The 17,784-nt window shown below is 35.2% G+C and overlaps 1 protein-coding gene across 1 annotated transcript in view; it reads left to right on the top strand.

The window, feature by feature from the left end:
* wdb (serine/threonine-protein phosphatase regulatory subunit widerborst) overlaps positions 1–15,199 on the top strand; it is a 41,669-nt gene extending 26,470 nt beyond the window's left edge. The window contains exons 2-8 of the mRNA XM_088242518.1: positions 715–911; positions 4,627–4,821; positions 7,821–8,011; positions 9,524–9,737; positions 12,081–12,200; positions 13,221–13,450; positions 14,157–15,199. Coding sequence (XP_088098644.1) covers positions 715–911; positions 4,627–4,821; positions 7,821–8,011; positions 9,524–9,737; positions 12,081–12,200; positions 13,221–13,450; positions 14,157–14,256 — 1,247 coding nt within the window. The 3' untranslated portion in view covers positions 14,257–15,199. The remainder of the gene's footprint in view (positions 1–714; positions 912–4,626; positions 4,822–7,820; positions 8,012–9,523; positions 9,738–12,080; positions 12,201–13,220; positions 13,451–14,156) is intronic.
* Positions 15,200–17,784: the final 2,585 nt, after the last annotated feature.

The raw sequence follows: 17,784 nt of genomic DNA, 5'->3' as shown, positions 1-17,784 counted from the left end.
TGAAAAATTATTTTAAAAGAAAAATTGCAATGAACTGTGAAAGAAAACAAGAAGCGTGAGTTTTTTTAAAATTATTATTAACTGAAACAGCAAAATAATACAATTTTGTATCAAATTAATTGATACTAGAATTATTATTCTTAGCAAACCTTATGATCTGGCAAAAAAAACTAAAAATCATAAACTATAACATGTTTTTTTTTGTGTGAAAAAGTTTATTTCGGTTCATTGAAAAATGTTAACTCAGGAGTGTAGAGGAATAAATTTAGAATTTTATTATTATGCATGTTTTTCATTCTTTATTTCAATTCTTAATTTTTAAATACTCACTACAAATTACAAATTTTAATTTATAAACAACTTTCATTTATGTTTTTCTTTTTCCTTCTCTTTTTTATACTTTCATAATTAACCTTACATATAATTGCTTTATAATATGGAAACTTCACTGGTCCATTAGAGTTAAGTATAATTGTGTAAAATATTAAACTTTGTAACTGTACTGTATGTTTCCTAAATAAAATAAAATAAATAAAATAGTTTCTTAATCGTTATGAGTTAGTGTATATATTATCATTAAATAAGGGCAGGTAGTTATGAGCTGATATTTTCACGCTTCCACATATCTGCCATTGACAAAATGTTTAGCTGGATTGAAGTTGAACTTCGGCTTCCCTAATTTCATATAATAAGTGTTTTCTGTCTCATTTCCAGATGTGTCGAGTGGTGAGCAGGAAGAGCTGTTTATGCGCAAGCTGCGGCAATGCTGCGTGGCCTTCGACTTCATGGACCCTGTGGCCGACCTCAAGGGGAAGGAGATCAAGCGGGCGTCACTCAATGAGCTCGTGGACTACATTACGGGGGGGCGGGGCGTGCTCACGGATCCAGTGTACCCGGAGATCATCAAAATGGTAACACCCGCTTCACAAATAGCCTAGACTATCCACTAATTCAAATATCACTAGCAGGCAACAGTTGGCTACCGCGAACTGTTACATGCTAGAAAATTCAACCCTTTAGACTATAAGTTAGACACCCTATGGACTTATATTTAGGTAATAACCCTTTTAAATACACGTGGCCGATGTTGATTTTTTCCATTATATTTATTTGTTTATTAAGGTTCACAAATAATACAAAGAGGACATTATCTTAGTTTAGGTATTGTTTCTGTTGAAAGATGGCTAAATATGATTGAGTACTAAATATATGAATGCCAGACGTTTTTCGGATATGTAGAAATCCGTATAATTGGATAAACCATTCAATTAAGGCTTTTTTGAAAAAAAATGTAAAATTTTCTCTAAGATCACTTTTTCATTCTTTTAAATAATACAGCAAATTGGAATCACATTAAAAACTTACTTAAATATGTCCAGCAAAGTTAATTGCTTTGACAAAGGACGCCAGCGCCCTTTTTTATTTGTTATTATAACATTTCCTTTATTTTTTATTTCCTGATAACGATCCGGTTATTTGGCAATCCGATGACTGGAGTTCGGATAAACAGAGTTCTACTATATGTCCCTGTTTTAGGCATATTGTGTTTTATTATATCACCGTATTTTTGTCATTTTGTGTAAACACGCTATGGTGAGAAAAAATGTTCAATCCGTCTACCGACACTAGAATGAGGCTTGTAAATTAAAATTCTAGTTTTTCAGATCCCATCAAAGCTCTCCTTCAAAATTTATAAAAAATGACATCATCTTTTTCCATCTTTCAGCAGATTTGTCATAATGTGAACACAAGAAGTACAAATAAAATATGATCGGATCTCTACTGACGCTAATGTTGCGAGCACGCTCGATGTTTTCATGCAAGTTTTTACATCAAATATTTGTTTATATTTTTGATAATTTTCAACCTGCTAATCTAACTCAATTTATCCAAACCGAATAAGTATATATTCTATTTTACACCACAACAAACCGGAAGGCCCAATTACAGTGCTCAATGGGAATCGAACCTGGAGCCTTCCATGTGTGAGTCCAACTTCTTAGCAATTACACTACGGAGGCTGCTGATGAATTAACAAACAAACAAACCATCACACCGTTTCCCCGTAAGCGTAGGCAGGGAGGATAGAACGCCACATGAATCTATTTTTCTTCTCTTCATTCACACATCTTCTTATGCACGCGCGCTGATTATTCCGACTTTTAACATGTCCATCTTCAAGTATTTGTAGCATTTGGCCATGCCATGTCTTTCTCGATCTTCCTCTATTTCTGCATCCATCAACATTCGCATTGTAAATATTTTTAGCTGTTCTTTCGCTGTCCATTCGCTCTACATGTCCAAACCAACACAGAGCTCCTTTCTTGATTTTGTCGAATCAAAAAAAGAATGAGAATAAAATCAACTACTGTTTTTTGTTGAAAATTGCTTGAGATTTTTTCACATTATGAGCAATTTAGGCCGGGATTAAAGTGATTAAATCATCTTTCCTAGATTTCTGAAATATTTTCATTAAAAAAATCTCCGTGAATTCTGTTCATTCCAGTCATTACCTTATTAATTATTACTTGTCAATAGCACAAAGTATTTTATTTTTTTAATTAAGTACATATTTTTTTTTTTTTTGCACTTTTATGATTCACCCAAATATTTTAATTTTGGGTCCATTTTCAAGGAGTTGCAAATAATTCACAATTACAAAATGGAATCAAGTTCAAATCATGTGGGGTTCAAAACCCCGGACCTCTGATCTGTGAGTTCGCAATCCTAGCCTCAGGACCACGTGTATTTAATTTATAAGTTGTTTAACACATATTTCTTAACCTTCCCATTTCATAATATTTTATTATTGCCTTATATAAAATTAAATTTTGTGACTTCGTTTTTTTTCTAAATGTGAGTCTGATTTTTATCTTTTCTCTTGTATTGTGATCATGTTCATGTTGGCTTACCTTTTTTCCAAAATTGTATGTTTTAAAAAAAAAAGAATAAATACACAAATATCATGAATTGTGTCCTGACTCAACGCAGTTTTTTATAGGCGAGTCTATGAAAGTCTTTTGGTACTGTATTCACACTATTTATGATGTGTGTGGGGGGGGGGGGGGGGGCTATTGCTAGTTTGTAAAAATTAATTTCTATTTCAAACGTTTTTTTAGATGCGTCAAAAAACTCTTGGTGAGATCTAAATTATTTCAATTAGCTTTTTTCTAATCTAGGTGTTCTGTGCCCTCATTCACTAATTGGACTTTTTAGCCTAAGATTGATGTTGACAAAATCTCAATGCAGGAAGTATTTTGGACAGCCCTGAGCCGATCGATCGTTTTCCGTTTTGCAATATTGTCTGAACAGATGTTCGTACAGTAGTGTGACTGATGCGGCGTACAATAGACTGAAGTATTCTAGCGTCAGTAGTGTTGTGTTATCTCCTGTATGAAGCAACACTGTATGATAAGACACAAGGAAAAGTGACACATATCATTCTGTATAAGTAACACAATCTTCTAATATTAGATCTTATTTCACATAGCTCGCAATCTTGCCATTTATTATATAATCATATGCATTCTTCAGTAATTAGCGAAGATATTTTCAGGTGTTACTTTTAATATAAAATTCATATCTGCAAAATGTAAATGCTTAAATTTGAGATATTTGAATTATTCACGTTTATATGTATTGTTTAGCAAATTTTTTTTTTTTTAATTTGTGAAATAAAATTTGGGAATATTTTAGAGACTTGTCAGCAGATGAGCAAAAGAGAGGATATCAAAGAAAGTTATGCAAAATACACAACACCTAGACCAATTGTGGAAAAACCTTTCTTGGATTTTTTCTTGCAACTGGAGGGAATCGAACAAGCGACACCAGTTTCACAGTGGCCGTCTAACCAACTGCGCCACAGCGCAATTATATTAATATTTCAAATTAGAAATGTATATATTATTTTTTATTTATATTTTCTATGAAAATGAATCTGTGAATGGGAAGAAATTTACTAACAAATTCAAATGATAACAGAACAAAATAAAACATTTTTATCAGCAATGTTTTGAGTATGTCTAAATGTTTGTGGACAGGCTCCCTGGGGAGTTATTCAGGTCTAAATTTGGGCATCACCTATTAAACTACAAATGTTGTTTATTAAACATCAATTATTTTATTAATCAACAAACAAATATTGATTCTATATCTACTGAATTATATTATGTTTCCTATCTTTTAGGAAGCTAGCTGCCCATATTTAGTAGTAATATTTCATTTAGTTTTTATATTGTATGCATTGACGGTTAATCAACCATATGTTTTGTGTTTTTCATTTATTTATGTTCAAATGTTTATAGACATGTGTATTGGATATAATCCGTTAGGGATTTTACCACAATTGAAAAATATTTTCAACGTAGATCACAGGTCCTCTAAATTCCTGGGCTGGTATTCCAAAAAAAATTATAGCCTGGTATAGCGCGTTTTTATATACTAAATACGGATTATAGCGCGCTGTAAACGCTTTCGGAATACCACCCCCGAGGTTCTCCATCTCTGTTGAAAATATTTGTCAGTACGTAATACATGTTAATCGGTATTAAAGCCTTATAGGCGTTCAAAATGAAAAATATGCACGTAAATATTATGTAATAAATAGAGAAATTTGGGTAATTACAGATATCGGCAAACCTGTTCCGTACGTTGCCACCGAGCGAGAATCCCGACTTTGACCCTGAGGAGGACGACCCGACCCTCGAGGCCTCGTGGCCGCACCTGCAGCTGGTGTACGAGTTCTTCCTGCGCTTCCTCGAGTCCTCGGACTTCCAGCCAACCATCGGCAAGAAGGTCATCGACCAGAAGTTTGTTTTGCAGGTCAGTACTTGCACATTCATCGATTCTACTGTGCACGAATAAATACAACTGTAAAGGTATAATCTGTCATTGTGGAGGTATATTGTGCTAATATGGTGGCATAGAATTAAGAATAGTCCGGAAACCGCATACGCGCATCAAACTGAAGACGACTAAACTACTCATAAATGAGTATTTTTACATTTTGACCATTGGTTCCTTTGTAGACATTGCTCAGTACGCAACTCCCGATTTGAATTCAACTATGCCGTGTTGTGTCTTTCTAAAGTGTAGCAATACTGCTGGAATAAAAAAGAAACGGGATGGGATCACATTTCATGTATAAGTAGCAAATTCACAACTCATATTACTTAAGAATTGAATTATTTTGCCATCTGTCAGATGTCAAAGAAAGCAAAATGGACATTTTGTTAGCGTTGCCAGGGTAGTCTAATATTTTACCCGGTTTTCTATTAATAAACCTTAGTTATAATATTAAACGGTATTAATTTACTTAATTACTAAATGATTATTCAATGATTTTTTTACATTTGCCTAATAAAAGTACCTGTTTTTTTTTATAGTCCAGTCAGTAAAATATTTTTGTGGTAAAATATAACATAACACAAAATTATCTTACATTTGTGTATATTGTTCGCGGTCTGGCAACAATATGGGGCCACTTCACGCAAGCGCAGGCAGGATGACGGGTAGAGGGGGGACTTTTGAACACAGTACGATGTATACAAACTTGGTTCTACTCGCCTTCTGGTATATTATAATTCCATGTATGGTGGTATAGCGCTTCTGTAGAGGTATAATCTATTTCTATGGAGGTATACGTAATCTGCTACTCTAGAGGTAAAATATGCTACCTCGGAGGTGGTTGCGCGAGTGGTTTGTAGCTGGATGAACCGTCAGTTGATATTAAAGTCCGCCCATCCTAGATCCCAGCCTGTGATTTCATAAATGTTTATTGTCATGGTAACCATTTCATATCCATGGCAACCAACAAAAACATCTTGTTTTTTCTCTTCATCTGTCTGTTAGCGTTCTTATAACAAACCGCCAGCCTTCAATCATCTGCCCGCTTTCCTTCAACAAAACGCACACCCGTTCATTTTCTGCCCGCGTTCTTCGAGAAATATTCTTCTTCGGCTTCTCTAGCGTGACACCATCCTTTTGTTTAAATTTTCTATGACATTTTGGCATAATTGGGAGATCTCACCAATATGCCGGTTCTTCTCGTTTTTTAGGCCTGCGCCGCGATTATAAACACTATCTTCACCGGTACATTTCGATATGGTATAAACTAACATCGATATTTATTTACGAAAATGTGTATATTTGTATGAAAATTCAAAGTATCTTCGCAGGTAACCTGTAATAGGGAAATATCATATTTTTTAAAAACATTTTTAAAGTAATAAAGGTCTATGAAATACTGTCCAGTAAAAAAAAATTTTTTAGTTATTAGCATAAAAAATATTTTTAAATTTGTAATTTTGAATTCCCGCAAAAACGGTAATTGCATTGGCCACGCCCCTGATAATTATAAATTTTGTTACTGACCATTCAATTTTTTTTAGAACATCCTCATGAATCTTGACGTCACAACTATCTATGTCGCGTTTTTCATGTGACATTTAAAAAAATATATATTAAAGTTAAATATGAAAATCTCTAAAATATCCATATTGATTTTGAAAATACAATTAATTTTTGTAAATCTATTTCATATATTTTTATCGGTAATCGTAGTATGTGATATTTCCCCATTGAACATATTTTTTGGATAAATTGAAGATAAATTTTAACGTGCCTTTTGAATACGGACTGGAATTGTTGCTGGCTTATAGACATAGGCTTTTTCTTTCATAGAGCTCTGAAGAAAATAGTCCAGCAGTTTCCGATCGCAATATTTTGGCTACCAATTGATGTTTTCATTTCGAGAGATAAACCGACCTCTGAACTTAAATTACGATATAGCCATTGTTTTATCCGCTGTGTGGCAGGTGGTACCATCTTGTTGAAACCGTTGGCATCAATTATGACAGAATTTTGGCAGTAAAAAGTTTGCAATAATGTCAAGAAAACAATCACTATTCACCGTAATCACTTGGCCAGCCACATTTTTGAAAAAATACAGTCTGATGGCTCCAACAGCCCAAAATCTGCACCAAACTGTGATTTTTGTGGATGCATAGGTTTATCGATAATCTCTTTTGGATTTTCAGCTGCTCAAATGCGACGATTCTGCTTATTAATAAATCCATTGAGGTGATAATGCGCCTCATTACTGAAGACAATTTTCTTTAAAAAATCAGCATTAGCGTTGAATTCCCCTAGCATCCAATTGTCGAATGTACGTCCCTGCAAATGGTCCATTATTCATTTCCCATGTCTCTAGATGTCATCTGTCAAATATGGCGTTTCTAAATTTGACATAAAAATGGCGCACAATTCAAATCATATACCTCCTATTGTGACACTTGTATAATTGATTATTTGCTACCGTGAAAGTAAAATCCACCGCATATTGTAGTGATATGTCATCAGCGCTTTACAGACTCTTTCATCACCGCGACTTGTGCAGGACTATTATAATGAAACTTCGTTATTTGAACCTTTCCTTTCAAACCTTTGTCTTCAAAAAACCCGGATTGCTTTTGTGAAGAATGATTGCTTTCATGTCTATTGCTAGATTTCACTGTTTGTGAGGAACAAGACCTTTTACACTTCCAGACCTAACCAGTGCTTCCTTGAAGATCCAGCTTTTTCTGATAAGGCTCCACAATGTTTCAACATCCTTATCGTTGAACATATGGAGATTACTTAGCTAAATCAAATTAGCTCTCTGGCAGTAAGACGATGCTCCGATAATGACAATCTTTTCACAAGGAGTTGTAAACATTTGAACATTTTTTGTAAAAGAAATTGCTTCGAATTGATCTATTTTATTTATTTTAATGTCCAAAAATCAGAATGTCAATTAAAAAATGAATCTGGTTCTTTTCCAGTTGCTGGACCTATTTGACTCGGAAGACCCCCGCGAGAGAGATTTCCTGAAGACCGTGCTGCACCGTATCTACGGCAAGTTTCTGGGCCTCCGCGCCTTCATCCGCAAGCAGATTAACAACATCTTCTTGCGCTTTGTCTACGAGACGGAACACTTCAATGGAGTCGGGGAATTACTCGAAATTCTCGGCAGGTTAGAACATTCATTCCACGGACAAGATTTTCTATGCATCTATGTTAAAATTTAAGGAACAAATGTTTATGAATCATAGCCCTTACAAAACAGCCTTATAATCTGCAGCTTATGCAGTGTCGACAGATTTGTCTACTGGTTTGTTGTGTTAAATGTCAGGTAGAATCGAATCAGCAGGTATGCATGATTACTCGAATGGCATCTTTTGCATAACTGGCAAGATTTGTTCAAACAATCTAGAGAGAAATGCCCACTTCATAGTTTCTATTATCATTTGTGCTTTACAACTTTGGTTTTGCTTCAGTTGTCACAGCAACAAATTAAAACAGGATTCCGTTTAGTGGTGTACGTGTTTCGATAAGGACTTATACATGATCCTGAAAAATGATTGCAGAGAGGTGTAACGAACAAAAAATATTAGCAAGAGCGCATTATAGTGGTCTTATAATCTGCTAACATTTTAACATGCGCAATTTGGTCATATAATATTTTTTTACATATAGAAATAAATTGCATTTCTTGTTTTCGTTAACCTTTCAATAATTAATATCACAAAATAAATAATAGTGTACAAAGAAAATTGGTATTTATGTATGAACAAAAACAAGACAGTCAACCCTCCTATAACGCGATTAATTTGTACCGCATTATATGCAAACTATAATATCCTTATATCGGTTTTTTGACCCGGGTTTTTTTTTTATAAAAAATAAATATTAGCATTCTTATAATTTATCCAAACATTTCAATTTTTGTAGCCTTTTTCAACGGGAAAAAAATATGATTTAATAATTTATTTTGCATTACATACACACAAACATTTTATTTTCCAAGTCTGAGTTTTGAAGAATATGTTATATAAGTAAAAAAATTGTATACAAACATAGTATAAATGGCAATGAATATTTGTAATTTTACATATTTGAGTGTAGGTGTATTGAATACGATACATAGTTCATATAATAAAATTATAAACGAAAATGTTTGTTTCTAACCAAAAAAACTTAATTTAAAACATATTGGTTGGTATAGTTATAGGAGGGTTGACTTTATATGTATTTATGTATGTTCTTTTTAATTTCCTTTTCTCTTAAAGAATTAGCACTTTGTTCCTTCCAGAATTTCCGCTGAAAATATTTATTTATTCAAATTTACAATATTGGTTTCCATTACGAGTAAACAATCAATTTTGTAAAACAGACATTGACTCGATGGCTGCTCTCAGGTCGCGATAATTTCGCCTCATTGTGCAGTGGTTGGCGCATTCACCTACCATTCTTGAGGTCCTGGGTTCGATTCCTGGCAGAGCAGATGTGAAATATTGATTTTAAGGTTTTTCAAACTGCAACATTTCACAGTTCCTGGACTGGCACCTGAATTGTTGGATTGATCATCGAAATACGCTGTATTTGGTTTACTAATTCAGTGTTCTATGCACCACAGGGCGTGGAAAGACGATTGATGATAATTGAGAAAAAAGCACTGTACATAATTATAAATATGTGTTTGCAGCATAATAAACGGATTCGCCTTGCCGCTGAAGACGGAACACAAGCAGTTCCTGGTGAAGGTACTGCTACCCCTACACAAGGTCAAGTGTCTGGCGCTGTACCACGCCCAGTTGGCCTACTGTGTGGTACAGTTTCTGGAGAAGGATGCCACGCTCACGGAGCCCGTGGTGCGCGGACTGCTCAAGTTCTGGCCCAAGACTTGCTCCCAGAAGGAGGTGAGCAAACGAAATGCATGAATTGACTCATAAAAGCCTTTTCTAAAAATTACTCTGCAAATGGTGCTATGACATCATGTTACATTGATCCGAATATGACATGTTTTTCAATACAGGTATTTAAAAAAAAAATTGACTCATTAAAAACCTCAGAGCAATAACGCACTACAGCTATAAAGGTGCCATTTTGCACTATTGCATAGAACAAAAGTGTTGCAAATTTTTTATTTGGTTTTTGGTTTAACAACAGACGGTTTCATCGCTGCGCTTGCGATTCTCAGCCCGAGTACCTACGTCCCACTGTTTTGCTGTAAACTATAGCTAACTTCGTGATTGATAATCCTTGAAAGATTTTTGTCCGTATGGGTGGCTCTATAGCGGTTGTATGTTATTTCTCTGAGGTAAAACCTGGCCTGAGGGACAAAAAATGTAAAACTGAGAAAAACAAAATTAATGTTATAGACAAGAGTGCAAATATACTCGCAGAAAAATCATAATTGTAATAACTGGCATAATAGGGTGATGAAAATTTTTACCTATTTTCAATGATTTCATTAAAATGATTTTGATATTTTGTATTTTTTCAGACAATATTTTAGATTTTTTTTTTAATGTGTATTTCAAAACATGTTTAAATAATTTTATATGAGAAAACTAAAATTTTACTAAAAAACAAAAAATTTAATTTGCATAATATACATACAATAATTTTTCCCCTAAATGTTTCGCTTTTTTTACTAAAGCATCACATAAATTCACTATAATTTCAACTATCATTTACTTAATGGGAAAACTGTTTCATATAACAATAAAAGTTATAACCTAAGATAACTTTTTAAATCATTTTCATATTATATGTTACAATTGCTATATTTTAAAACTTTCTGTGTCGTTAGTTCTGTGGATTGGATCTAAATGGGCCAATGTCAGATTTCATTTTTTCTTTCCAACATTTTGTAGAGGGCCGATATCAATTAAAAAAAATAAATATAATCTATGTAAGTTCAATACCGCGTATGAGCCAAGAAATCAGATAACGTTTTTTTAGCATTTTCAATTGAATGAGACAAACCGCATTGGTTGGTATATCTGAATTTCAAAATTGACCAACAGACTGCTTGCATTCAATTAAATTTAGTATCGCAAATGAATCCTCCCTATTAAAGAAGCAAAACAATACCGCGTATATCCCTAAATCCAATACAGCGAATGAGACGTTCTCGATTTGCGTAAAGCTAATACAGCAAGCCATACGTAACCGGCAGTTAAATTATGCCACAATTAACTTTGTACAGCTGCATACGATAGTAAAAATAGATTTTCTAATATAACACAGCAACACAAAATGTTTTTATTTTTTACAAAATCGCATGGTTTTTTGTCCCTCCTAAACATTTTGACAAATGGTTCATCCGCAGTATTGAACTTACATAGATGATATATTGAATTATTTTATATACACATACGCATCTGGTAAAGTTCATTATGACACCACAATATGGCCTAAAAATTACTATCCTGTAATATTGAGATTTAGGAGAGATTTATTGGTATAAACACTTTATTCTTCCTACACATGTGTATGGCGTTTTTGTCCAAATGAAAACTATCCCCAAAGGAAATCGTAACATCACTAAGATTGTATTTGTTTGAAAAATGTATCAAAATAGACTGTTAAACAAAAATAATGTAAATTGCACTACATCTGCTTTGAATTTGGTTCAACACAATTTACCCTTTATAAGTTGTTAACCTGCTTTCATTATTCAGTTTGGGCATATGCGGTGCACAATATTTGCTGATTTTGTATGGAAGAGCAGTCCTGATTCCATTGGTTTTTTTAAACCAAAATATTAACATTTAAAAAATGTTTAATAAATATATAAAACCAAAATTATCAGTTCACAATAGAGTCCTGGTGCCGACCATTATGTATGCGAACGAAGTATGGAATTGGAAAAATAAGAAATGAAGTAGGCTGAATGTTGTCCAAATGCAGCCTCTCAGACGAATGTGTGGTAAAACTATGTACGAAAGGTGCACAAATGTCGAGAGCTGTACATTATGTAAGGCTGGGATAAGCGTTATTGCGAATGTTCATGGATCCAGAAATCGAGGACCGAGAAAGACATGGCTTGGCCAAATTTTAAAAAAATACAGAAGAATCGGCGCGCGTGCATGATAAGATTTATGAATGTAGAGACAGCGAGGTCCGTTTGCAAAGACAGAGTGATACGTCATTCTATCGTCTGGCTACTTCTACGAGGAAGTTTCCAAACATCAATGCCGTTTTAGTTTTTGTATTATTATATCACTTAATATAATATTTATTTCTCTTATCAGGTCATGTTTCTGGGAGAAATAGAAGAAATCCTAGATGTTATAGAGCCATCACAGTTTGTTAAAATTCAAGAGCCCCTGTTTCGTCAGATTTCCCGATGTGTATCCAGCCCACACTTTCAGGTAAATACGCCTCACCACCTCCAATGTTAGTTATTTTTAGGTTCTTAACACAAACAAATATATATATATAGTCGGATGATGCATCATTATGCTCTTTATTTTTTAAACCTGTATATTCATTTATTTTATAAAGCATAAATTCTTTGAGATGGGGAAATTGAGGCATATTTTAGTATTTGAGAAATTTGTTACCACTGCAAATCAGAGTAATAAAAATTCCTATACTCGTTTATATTACATCTCTGGATGAGATATTGTCTGCTCCAGGGGGCCATTACAAATGCTATCTTCATCGGTATGTATCGAGGCGGTATGCCGAACTTCTCTACTATATCTATCTACCTATGTATTACAAATCCGGCTCTGCCGGCATAATGAAATATGTTTTCAGGAAGTTATAGCTATTGATGAAAAAAAAAAACAAGAATATTCATTTTTTATACTGGTAATGTTTCTTTTTAAGTGCTGCCATTGCGATTACAATGCATGCACATATTGTCATCTCAACTGTCCAGGGTCTGAGGCATGCGCTGTAACTGCTTTGAATTCTCAAAGTCAAATTGAAGTTTGGCTTTTTTGATAAAAATCTTTTGTGATAAAAATAGCCACCTCAAAACCTTTTAAAATACAAACAGATCGCAATTAAAGCAATAAGAGCTTGCTGTCATGATTGATTTTTGTCATAAAACGTATCGGGTTGTGGTCCCGTGGCTAGTGTTGCGGACTCACGGATAAGCATCATCATCAACTCTACCCCAACTTGATTTCCATTTTCTAATTTCTTTTTAAATTTAAAAAAATATTATCAATTTTTTTTTTTAATTTAAAAAAATATTATCATTTTTTTTTTTAATTTTTACAAATATTTTACTAAACATATAAAGTGTATGAATAATATTTTTTAAATTGTGAAAATATTCACCCACAAAGGCAAATGCCTCTGCGAGGGGCATTCTTTTAGTTTTTGGGGGGAAATAACCCTTTTTTTCTTTTTGTGTATTAACCCTTCTAATGTTTTAGGTGGCGGAGCGAGCTCTGTATATCTGGAATAACGAGTACGTAATGTCCCTAATGGAGGAGAATAACCAGATGATAATGCCCATCATGTTCCCGGCGCTGTACCGGATTAGTAAGGAGCACTGGAACCAGACTATTGTGGCGCTCGTCTACAACGTCCTGAAGACCTTCATGGAGATGAACTCCAAACTCTTCGACGAACTGACGGCCAGCTACAAGGCCGAGCGCCAAAAGTGAGTATGCCCACTGCCGTATTGCCCACTGCCATATTGCCCACCTGCCTTTATTAGAGAATAAGTATAATTCGAGTATAAAAAGATTCAAGCGTGCGAAAGTTTGAATCTGGCCGGTGCGAGATGGAAAAGACGATGCCGGGCCCACTCGGGGCTGATCTCGCTGCGATCTTCGCCGATCATCATGTTTTTAAAAACTACAATTCGGCATAAAAAATGCATACTTTTCAAGCCTCTAATTTTATCAACCGTATCGAATTCCGCCTTTGAGGTATCTACCTGGAATTTGCGCTATGCGGTCGGGCCTGATGAGCTCTACCTGAAAAAATAGAGAAACTTTTACCTACCTGATTTTACACTGATTAATTTTGCCATTTTTATAGCTTTTATGCTCGTAAAATCAGGTAAATCCAGTGTCTCGAGCCAGCCCTTTAATAAAGGAAAGTTTCGACGGGTCCCGCCGTTGCTAGCGACATGTCTCGGGTCTGGATTTACAACCAGGAACTGGAGCGACCCTGGCAACGAGCCCATTTTTGCCTTCAACTATAACCTTAGTTTTTACTTCTTATTAACGACTTTTAATGTAACTACAGTTTGGAACTTCATCGGTCGATAGATGTTTATTGTGCCATTTTTATTAGTCTTCATTTTATATAGTTAACTCTCGTTGCGAGATTTTGAATAAATCGTGTGACTGTGGTTTCAGAGAGAAAAAGCGCGAGAAGGAGAGGGACGAGTTGTGGAAGAGGCTGTCGGAACTGGAAGTCAGTCACAAGAGCAAGGCCACGGCTGCGGGCAGCAAGTGATGCGCCTCCCCGACCCCCGCCCCCCGCCCCCGCCACCCCCGCCACCACCACGGCAAGGTCCCGCGCCTCCACCCCCCTCTCCAGGGTTCAGTGTGTAATATATCCCCCTAACCGGCCTTAACTTTTTACATTCTCGGGAGTACAAATGTAACGCCAATGCATGTCGTAGTTTAACGTTTTGAACAATCACCGCACGCTTTTAAGTACATTTCTAAACAGTTGATAAGCGATTTGTTCAATTGTGTTTATTACGCATTAATCTCGGGTTAGTTTGTGGAAACTCGGCTCGGCGGAGGTCGGTAGTGTTGTACCCACTCAGTTAGGGAACGGAAGAATGAAGGAGTTATGACTGTACAGACAATCGCGGATCCCGAGCTTTACACTTACCGCGTTCTCTGGAGAGTTTCAGAAGACATCTCGTAGAGTTTCCGTGCTTTAACACTAAAAGTAAAAGAATATGTATGAAATTGTAATAATGTAGAGCATATATTGTTATTGTAATGTCCTTTCGCCTCGAGGTTGACTCTGCTGATGGGAAATGGCCAAACGTTAAGAAATTTGGAATGTAATAAACTCAGTAGTGGTAACCGTGTAATTCATTCGCTACAAGAATGAACAGCTTTTGTATGTGAGGTTATATATATACTCTATTGTATCCAATGTACATAGTTTTGTTTATTTTTAGTACGATATTTCGAGTATTATACTGATACATTAAGTGATACTAACACACACACACACAAAGTACTTTGGGGAACCATCCTACAGTCAAACTATTCCTTTGTTGAGTATGTCTTTACAAGAGATGTAATAACTTACATTATAAAGCCACTATCTTGTATATGTTTAATAGTTATTAGTACAATTGACCTAAATTGAATGTTTGTATTATATAACACGATGGATAAACTTGATGGAATAAATATTCAGTCTGGTTTAACAATAGTCGAGTTATTTCATCCTTTGGAGACATCAGTTAGCTGCACAAAATGGCTTCCCGTATCACTGGTTGCTACTTGCTACCCAATATATTCTTCTACTGCGCCATTTTTTAAGCGATATGTTATTCCGCCACTGAGATTCTACAAATCCTTCGATATAATGTCATTTGACGATCATAATATTATTATATTGTTTCTAGGCTAAACGATCTTATAACCTATTCCAATGTTTTGAGTTTTTACTTTCTTAAGCGACATCTTCTCTTTTGTACAAATAAATATGTGTGTCTTTGTAGATTATGAAAATGAATTTTACAGTTTTTTTAATGACCAAATAATTTGATAAAGATCTCTAATTAAAATACGGTTTTAGTAGCAAATTGTCCCTATAGTGTGTGCCGAGTATCATTACTATACAGGATTCTCACCATAGCCGCAAATAGCGCCCACCTTTGGCTCCGCAGTGATGTAATTATGGTTTAGGATTAAAGGACAAAGCATTTGCAACAATTCCTGTTATATTCCCGACTCGAGTCAGAGAGTGAACGTGTATTCCTTATTATTTCTATATTAGACTCGATTCGATTGCCGAACAGAATGAAAGTTTCATTTACTTTACAGTTAAGATTGTCTCCCGAACATTGTGTTTAGTCGGTAGTAGGCGATAGTTCTCGCATATTATGCGGGATTGTTGATTTGATCATTTGGCATGTTTCTTTACGACGCTGTCTAAATTTGAATTAATTCATTAAAATTGTTAAGTAAGGCATACGCTTACATTGGTATGTTTGTATAAATGAATTTGATTTTGCTTCATATGTTTATGTGTTAAAGTTGATTAGGTGTTTAATAGAAATTCTAGGCCGTAGAAACAAGCGATCGCTGTGTACAAAGCGGAGGAACTTCCCCACCGTGCGCGTACGTGCATTATGCATCCACATTCACCCTTACAGTTTATAATTTTGCCAGAAGTGTGGATAAATAAAGAAGTTGAAATAACCGATGGAACTCTCTCTCTCTCTCGCGCACCTCCCCCTCTCTGGAGGTAGGTCTAGTCCCGCGGAGGTGGGTGTTGGGAAGTCGCTTACATTAAGCCGGTGCAGTGGTAGAGCCAGTCGGTCCAGATCGGGCGGCGACGTGTCGGTGTAGAGAGCGGAGAGCGCCGCGCAGTGCCGGTGGCGTTCTTGCACTGCACAAACCCTAACTGTATAGCTACCTTTAATGTTACGACTGTGTATTTCTTGTACAGATATTGTATAAGGTGCGACACTTGTAGACAACTATACCGAGTGCAGAATTAAGGTAGAGTCATCATATTTTACACCGCCGTTAATGTGTAATAAATTTTATACAACGGGAAAATTATGTCCCGGCGAAAGGAGACGAATGAATGAGATTATCTAATTTTCTAGCGCGGTGCGATTTCTCTTAAAAGGACTAAATCCATATAATATAGTTCCATACAAATGTATAGAAACAATTGAGGAGTCGGAGAAGCGTTGTGGGGTACGTTCGCATGTATGTACCGTCACCACAATGCCACCTAATAATAATAATATAACATTATTATTTAGCTAACGGAGAGCCAGCCAAATAATGCGACAGTTATAGGAATGTGATGATAATTATGTCATGTCCGCGGAGATCTCCAATCTCCGCAACAATTATACATTCTGGTTTTAAAATAAAAATATTGGTATTATATAACCGTTCTCTTCTGTTTTACAACCAACCAGCATCTAATTTACCACTTTCCTAAACTCGACGCTAATTCTCAAATACCAATCGAGGAAACTAACTTTGCACAGTTTATTATGTACACATAATGTAAATATAAAATTCACATTTGTGAATTAGCGTCGAGATTCATTTAATGGTTAAAGATTCATAATTATATAATGGTAAGTATGCTCACAATATAAGCAAACATAAGCCGTCTAAAAAACAAGATATGCTACACGAAGCAATGAGGAAGTTCAGTGTTTTTTTATTATTTGTTAATATGTATATACAAGTGTTCTTTAAACCCTGTCACCTCCGAAACTACGATGATCAGTATGGGCAAAAAGACATATTAGCATATTTAAAAAAACAAATAATTGCTTACTTCTGCAGGGGAGAAGTGAGGGGAGGGAGTGCGGTGCAGTATCAGACTCCCCCCTCCCCGTTTCACCCCTGCAGAAGTAAGCAACCATGCGCTTTTCTTGATATTTTATTTGTTTAAATTTTATTCTCTAAAAATTTATTTCAATGTGCCAATATGTCTTACTCATACTGATCATTGTGGTTTCCGATGTGACAGGGTTTAATGAACATCCTGTATACTACCGAACTAAGCCAAAATTAAAAAAAATATTTTTATGTATCGTTTTATCAGCACTATGATTTTGAAATTACTCCGCCTGTGACGTCTTAAGTTCTCTATGGTGAGTTGTCCTGATTGGTGTGTTCACACCACTCTGTCATTGATTGATTGAAGTAGTTCATTTTTATGAGTCATTGAAAGTAGTTCATTTTTATAAAAATCGTTTCTATTAATTTTTCATACATTTTCGAGAAACTTCCCGAAACCCCGTAAGCAAGTAAG

The sequence above is a fragment of the Micrasema longulum genome, unplaced genomic scaffold (assembly GCF_059751315.1).
Source record: "Micrasema longulum isolate JH-2025_06_02 unplaced genomic scaffold, ASM5975131v1 h1tg000141l, whole genome shotgun sequence".
Lineage (NCBI taxonomy): Eukaryota > Metazoa > Arthropoda > Insecta > Trichoptera > Brachycentridae > Micrasema > Micrasema longulum.
This window is presented reverse-complemented; position numbering and strand designations above follow the sequence as displayed.